This window comes from Nansenia antarctica (assembly GCF_963989245.1).
Source record: "Nansenia antarctica genome assembly, chromosome: 5".
Lineage (NCBI taxonomy): Eukaryota > Metazoa > Chordata > Actinopteri > Argentiniformes > Microstomatidae > Nansenia > Nansenia antarctica.
Window position 1 is genome coordinate 74,182,276 of NC_137690.1, and position 7,469 is coordinate 74,189,744.

The following is a 7,469-nucleotide window of genomic DNA, read 5'->3' on the forward strand; positions in this document are numbered from 1 at the left end:
TGGACCACTGGACCACCCCACCCCAGGCCATGGTACTGACAGAGATAATACACATAACATCATAACATGTGTGTGTGTGTGTGTGTGTGTGTGTGTGTGTGGGGGGGGGGGGTCTCTGTTTTAAGGTGGCCTACTGGCTGGTGTAGATATGAACTACTAGTCTTCATGGACAACAGACTGTCTGGTGGTCCACAACTGCAGGAGGTACTGACGTCTGTCAGTCTGTCAGTCTGTCAGTCTGTCTCTGAGAAGGAGCAGCAGAGTTGTGGAACAGACCGACACACCTGTGAAGACTCTGCATGCTAGAGGTCAGAGGTGAAAGGTCACCCAGTCTGTCATAAAGGTCAAACACACACAGGTTAAGAGAATCCTCCGTTCCTACGACGACAGATCCATCTGGAGGGCAGCAGCAACAGTTAGTGTAGTTACACCCCGAGGCCACCGGGGGGCAGCAACAGTTAGTGTAGTTACACCCCCAGGCCACTGGGGGGGCAGCAACGTTCTCAAATGTCTTGGTTCCGTAGGTAGTGATGTCATAGTGATGTCACTCCCGTGGTGGGAGAGAGATGTAGCGGTACCTGTGGGTCTTAAACGGTCAGTGATTGGTCAACAAAGACTACTCCTCTGTCGTGATTGGTCAGTGAGTTCATCCACCCAGAGGGAAGGGGTGTGTCTCGGTGCAGCGGCCATTTTGTCTGTTTCCTCTCATCTTTATTTACTTCATCTTTCATTCATTCATTCTTTCTGCTGGTTGCTCTTCAATTGCTTAGGCATGAACACTTGCCTCTCTCTCTCTCTCTCCCTCCCACCCTCCCTCCCTCCCTCCCTCCTCTCTCAGGCCATGTAGGTGGTCATGTCTCCCTCCCTCCCTCCGCCCCCCCCCCCCCCCTCTCAGGCCATGTTGGGAGGGGGGGGGCTCTCCCCCAGCAGCCAGTAGGTGGTCATGCGGCCCTTCCCCTTCATCTCCACCTCCCCCCGCAGCTCCAGGTGGAAGCTGCTGAACCCCTCCAGGACCGCCCGAGTCGCCTCCGATACATGGATCCTCAGAGCTGGGGGGGGGAGGGAGGAGGGGAGGGGGGAGGGGAGAGGAGAGGAGGGGAGAGGAGAGGAGGGGAGGGGGGAGGGGAGAGGAGAGAGGGAGGAGGGGGAGGAGGGGAGAGGAGAGGGAGGAGGGGAGAGGAGAGAGGGAGGAGGAGGGGGGGGGGGGGAGGAGGGGAGAGGAGAGGGAGGAGGGGGAGGAGAGGAGGGGGGAGGGGAGAGGAGAGGGAGGAGGGGAGGGGGAGGGGAGTGGAGAGGAGAGAGGGAGGAGGGGGAGGAGAGGAGAGAGGGAGAGAAGACATGTTTATTGTTTTATTTCTTCCAAATGTGTGGTGTATTTATCAGTAACACAGGAAGAGCATCAGAAGACATGGAACACACTGTATCCTGTTGCCAGGGTCTAGACATGACGATGATGATGAAGATTTAACATTTTTGACATTTAGCAGACGCCTGATTCCAATCAATACATAAGCAAGTGAATCATCAATCCACCAGTCGTAGCAGGAAGAGTAATCTAGCTCAGGCCTGGGGCCATTGGCAGTCTCCGTGATAGAAGAAGAAGAAAGATTTTTTTTTATAGACACTGGAGAAACAAGATGATGATGATGATGATGAAGATGATGATGATGAAGATGTCTCACCCTCTCCGTGGGCCTCCATGCGGGAGGCGGTGTTGACCGTGTCTCCAAACAGACAGTACCTCGGCATCTTCAGACCCACCACCCCCGCACACACTGGACCTGCACACACACACACACACACACACACACACACACACACACACACACACACACACACACACACACACACACACACACACACACACACACACACAGATAGATATATAGAAAACAAAAGTCAATGGTGTCTCTCTCCCTACTGGTGGCCATGTCTGACCCGGACAGGCCTCCTCGTCCAATGGCTGCTCACCACTGTGTATGTGTTCTACCTCTACCAGCCTCCCCCAGCCTCCCCCGGCCTCCCCCAGCCTCCCCCGGCCTCCCCTGGCCTCCCCCAGCCTCCCCCAGCCTCCCCTAGCCTCCCCCAGCCTCCCCTAGCCTCCCACAGCCTCCCCCGGCCTCCCCCAGCCTCCCCCAGCCTCCCCCGCCCCCCCCCCCCTCACCAGAGTGTATGCCTATGCGCAGGGTCAGCTGCTGGGCGGGTCTGTGTCTGATCCTGAAGGTGGTGACGGCCTCCAGCAGGGCCAGGCTCATCCTGGCCACCTCCCGGGCATGCTGGGAACCGTTACGCACTGGCAGCCCCGACACCACCATGTACGCATCACCTATGGTCTCCACCTGCGGGGGAGGAGGGGGGGGGGAGAGAGAGAGAGAGAGAAAGGGGGGGGGAAGAGAGGGGGTGAGAGAGAGAGAGAGAGAAAGGGGGGGGGAAGAGAGGGTTGAGAGAGAGAGAGAGAGAGAGAAAGGGGGGGGAAGAGAGAGGGGGGTGGTGAGAGAGAGAGAGAGAGAGAGAGAGAGAGAGAGAGAGAGAGAGAGAGAGAGAGTGAGAGAGAGAGAGAGAGAGAAAAAGGGGGGGAGAGAGAGAGGGGGTGAGAGAGGAGGTGAGAGAGAGAGGAGGTGAGATAGAGAGAGAGAGTGAGAGAGAGGGGGTATCTCTTTAGATTACCGGTAGATGATTAGATTCAACTTTATAGTCATAGCAGAGTACCACTACCAGACAGTGAGGGGACATGTCCACCTATGGCCACTAGAGGGCAGCATGGAACTGTCCCCAGATCTGGAACGACTGCAGTTGGATTGGTTCAAAATAAGACAGACCATGGCCAATGTAAACTGGCAGTGAGACACAATCTGGAGCATAACATGAGAATGCAGCCTCACCAAACCTCTTCTTTTGTACACAGAGAAAACCAGCGTCAGAAGACCTGATATGCTAGCAGAAGACCTGATATGCTAGCAGAAGGTCTGAACATATTCTGGTGCTGTGTCAGTGAGAGCTTCATAAACAAGCAGAAGGATCTTGAAATCTATTCTGAGAATGATAGATGATAGACTGTGTCTTTACCTTGTAAACATCATAGTAGTCATGTTAGAATGTGTCTTTACCTTGTAAACATCATAGTAGTCATGTTAGAATGTGTCTTTACCTTGTAAACATCATAGTAGTCATGTTAGAATGTGTCTTTACCTTGTAAACATCATAGTAGTCATGTTAGAATGTGTCTTTACCTTGTAAACGTCATAGTAGTCATGTTAGAATGTGTCTTTACCTTGTAAACGTCATAGTAGTCATGTTAGAATGTGTCTTTACCTTGTAAACGTCATAGTAGTCATGTTAGAATGTGTCTTTACCTTGTAAACATCCTAGTAGTCATGTTAGAATGTGTCTTTACCTTGTAAACATCATAGTAGTCATGTTAGAATGTGTCTTTACCTTGTAAACGTCATAGTAGTCATGTTAGAATGTGTCTTTACCTTGTAAACATCATAGTAGTCATGTTAGAATGTGTCTTTACCTTGTAAACGTCATAGTAGTCATGTTAGAATGTGTCTTTACCTTGTAAACGTCATAGTAGTCATGTTAGAATGTGTCTTTACCTTGTAAACGTCATAGTAGTCATGTTAGAATGTGTCTTTACCTTGTAAACGTCATAGTAGTCATGTTAGAATGTGTCTTTACCTTGTAAACATCATAGTAGTCATGTTAGATTGTGTCTTTACCTTGTAAACATCAAAGTTGTCTATGATGGCATCAAAGCAGGTGTACAGATCGTTCAGCAGCGTCACAACCTGTAGAAACACACACACTCTTTAATTACACACTCCTACACACACACACACACTTTAACTACACACTCCTACACACACACACTTTAACTACACACTCCTACACACACACTCTTTAACTACACACTCCTACACACACACTCTTTAACTACACACTCCTTCATACACACTCTTTAACTCTGCAGTCATCTAGTACTCACACACTCCTACATACACACTCCTACTCACACACTCCTACATACACACTCCTGTCTACACACTCCTACATACACACTCCTGTCTACACACTCCTACATACACACTCCTACATACACACTCCTACATACACACTCCTATCTCCTTATGCGTGCGTGTGTGTGTGCGTGCGTGGCGTGCATGCATGCGTGCATTTGTGTGTGTGTGTGTGTGCATGCGTGCGTGCGTGCATGTGTGTGTGAGTGTGTGTGTATGAGTGCGTGCGTGTGTATGAGGTGTGTGTGTGTGCGTGTGTGTGTGTGTGTGTACCTGCATGGGGGTGCTCTCTGCAGAGATGGCGGTGAATCCCACGATGTCGCTGAAGTAGATGGTGACACAGTCGAACGCCTCCGCCTGAACTGTCTCCCCTCGCTTCAACTGCTCCGCCACAGAGCTGGGGAGGGGGGGGGGGGGGAGGGAGGGAGGGGAGGAGGGAGAGAGAGAGAGAGGTAGAGGTAGAGAGTTAGAGAGGTAGAGAGGTAGAGAGGTAGAGAGGTAGAGAGGTAGAGAGGTAGAGAGGTAGAGAGGTCGGGTTGAGGGAGGGGGGAGGGAGAAGAGAGAGAGGATGGGTTACTGTGTGTGTTACCATTCTCTATTTGGTTCGTCTCTTCACAACACTGGCTCCCCACTGGTGGAATGAGCTTCCCACTGCTGTCAGAACTGCAGAGTCACTACCCATCTTCCGTCGGAGACTGAAGACCTCCATCTCTTCAGGTTACACCTTAACTGTCCCTCCTAAAGACCTCCATCTCTTCAGGTTACACCTTAACTGTCCCTCCTAAAGACCTCCATCTCTTCAGGCTACACCTTAACTGTCCCTCCTAAAGACCTCCATCTCTTCAGGCTGCACCTTAACTGTCCCTCCTAAAGACCTCCATCTCTTCAGGTTACACCTTAACTGCTCCTCCTGAGACTTCTACTACCCCCCAGCACTGCGTCTCCTGAAGACAGTTCTGCTTTTCCCCTCTACTGTGTCCCTAAGAACTTCTATTGACCCCCTTGTACTGTTTCTCTGTTTCTCCAGTGTCTAAATAATAACAAAGAAAAGTTAGGTTTAGAAGAAGGTTTTTCCTTCTATCAATGGCCCCGGGCCTGAGCTGGATTACTATTCCTGCTACGACTGGCGGATTGATGATTCACTTGCTTAGCCAAATGTATCGATTGTAAGTTGCTTTGGAATAAGGCGTCTGCTAAACACCCAAAATGTAAAAAAAGTAAATGGTTCCATGCATTACAATGCCCCCCCTGGCCTCCCCCAGCCTCCCCCAGCCTCCCCTGGCCTCCCCCAGCCTCCCCTGACCTCCCCCAGCCTCCCCTGACCTCCTCCAGCCTCCCCCGGCCTCCCCTGACCTCCCCCGGACTCCCCTGACCTCCTCCAGCCTCCCCCAGCCTCCCCCAGCCTCCCCTGACCTCCCCCAGCCTCCCTCAGCCTCCCTTAGCCTCCCCCCCCCCCCCCAGCCTTACTGTGGTAGTATCTGGTAGAGCAGGGCCTCGGCCTTGCGTTTCTCCTCGTGGTAGGCCTGCGTCCGCTCCTCCACCAGCTCCTCCAGGTTGTTGGCGTACTGCTCCATGCGAGACAGCAGGTTGTCCAGAATGTTACTCCCATAACCCCTAGAGAGGGGGGGGGGGGAGAGGATGTTAGACCCATAACCCCTAGAGAGGGAGGGGGGGGAGAGGATGTTAGACCCATAACCCCTATGATGATATAGTGAGATGGTTGAGGTAGGGTCAGGGTTAGAGAGGTAGAGAGGTAGGGTCAGGGCTAGGGGTCAGGGTCAGGGGTCAGGGGGGGGTCAGGGTTAGGGTTAGGGTCAGGGCTAGGGGTCAGAGGTCATACCTGTTGTGCTTGCGTAGCAGCAGTTTGATGGTGTTGAAGTCGGGCCTCTCCGAGGCGTCTTGGCTCCAGCAGCGCTGCATCAGCTGACCCAGCGCCTCGCTGTGGCTCTGACTGCACAGGGAGGGGCGCAGGGGGGGCCAGCGGCCCAGGGCCACGCGCTCTACCACCTCTGGAGGGGGGGGGGAGGGAGGGAGGGAGGGAGGGAGGGGGGGAGGGAGGGGGGAGGAGGGGAGGGAGGGCAGGAGGGAGGGGGGGCGGGGGGGAGGAGGAGGGAGAGGGAGAGGGAGGGAGAGAGGGAGGGAGGGAGGAAGGGGAGGGGGGGAGGGAGGGAGGGGGGAGGGAGGGAGGGAGGAGGGGGGGAGGGCGGGAGGGAGGGAGAGGAGGGGGGAGGGAGGGAGGTGGGAGGGAGGGTAGGGGGGAGGGAGTGAGATTTTGAGGTAGAGATGGATAGAGAGGGAGGAAAGAAGGAAGAAAGGGAGGGAGGGGGAGGGAGAGATAAGAGGTAGAGAGAGGGATGGAGGGGAGAGAGAAAGAGAGAGGGAGAGAGGGAGGGGGAGAGAGAGAGGGAGAGAGAGAGAGACCGGGGGGGGACGGACGACGACAGATAAGAGGTAGAGAGAGGGATGGAGGGGAGAGAGAAAGAGAGAGGGAGGTTGTTAAATGATGAATGATGCCTCTCCATCATATTATCTTAAAACACACGTCATACCTCCCAACCACACAGCCTCATATAGACTGTTACTGTAGGCTAAAGGTCTATCTATACCACTGCCCTGAGAGAGAGAGAGGGTGTGTGTGTGCATGTGTGTGTGTGTGTGTGTGTGTGTGTGTGTGTGTGTGTGTGGTGAGAGATACTTAAATTAAATTGAAATGGATACAGGATATGCTGTAAAAGAGTCAGCACATCAGATATGGCAGAGAGAGAGAGAGAGAGAGAGAGAGAGACAGAGAGAGAGAGAGAGACAGAGAGAGAGAGAGAGAGGGAGAGAGAGAGGGAGAGAAAGGGAGCGAGAGAGAGAGAGGGTGTGTGTGTGTGTGTGTGTGTGTGTGTGTGTGTGTGTGTGTGTGTGTGTGTGTTGCGAGAGATATAGGATATGCTGTAAAAGAGTCAGCACATCAGATATGCCAGAGAGAGAGAGAGAGAGAGAGAGAGAGAGAGAGAGAGGGAGAGAAACAGAGAGGGGGAGGGGTGTATTGTCTCTAGTATAATTATGTTTCGTGGTTAAGAGTCAATGTCAAAGATTCTGTTGCTGTCATGACAACCGTAGGATATCACTGGCAACATGCAACACTACTGTATCTGAATGAAACACACACACACACACACACACACACACACACGCTACATTTCTGCCTCTCTCTTTCATTCTCCTCTCCTCCTCCCTAGGCCTGTAACTATTATGAAATAATTGTCTAATGGCAATTTAATCGTCTTAGGTAATTAAACTTCTAATGGCAATCTTGACTTGGCTCCAACACGCTAGCTAGCTGGCTAACAACAAAGAACATCGTGTTAGCTAGATAGCTGCTCTGCATGTTAATAATAATAATAATAATAATAATAATAATAATAATAATAATAATAATAATAATAATAATAATAACCTTTA

At 52.1% G+C, this 7,469-nt stretch overlaps 1 protein-coding gene across 1 annotated transcript in view; it reads right to left on the reverse strand.

Annotated features, from left to right (window-relative positions):
- Positions 1–891: 891 nt before the first annotated feature.
- npr1a (natriuretic peptide receptor 1a) overlaps positions 892–7,469 on the reverse strand; it is a gene marked incomplete at both ends in the record, with an annotated part of 29,008 nt that continues 22,430 nt past the window's right edge. The window contains 7 exons of the mRNA XM_080531962.1: positions 892–1,049; positions 1,683–1,781; positions 2,165–2,339; positions 3,723–3,791; positions 4,293–4,416; positions 5,487–5,633; positions 5,860–6,028. Of these exons, the coding sequence (XP_080388088.1) occupies positions 892–1,049; positions 1,683–1,781; positions 2,165–2,339; positions 3,723–3,791; positions 4,293–4,416; positions 5,487–5,633; positions 5,860–6,028 (941 nt within the window). The remainder of the gene's footprint in view (positions 1,050–1,682; positions 1,782–2,164; positions 2,340–3,722; positions 3,792–4,292; positions 4,417–5,486; positions 5,634–5,859; positions 6,029–7,469) is intronic.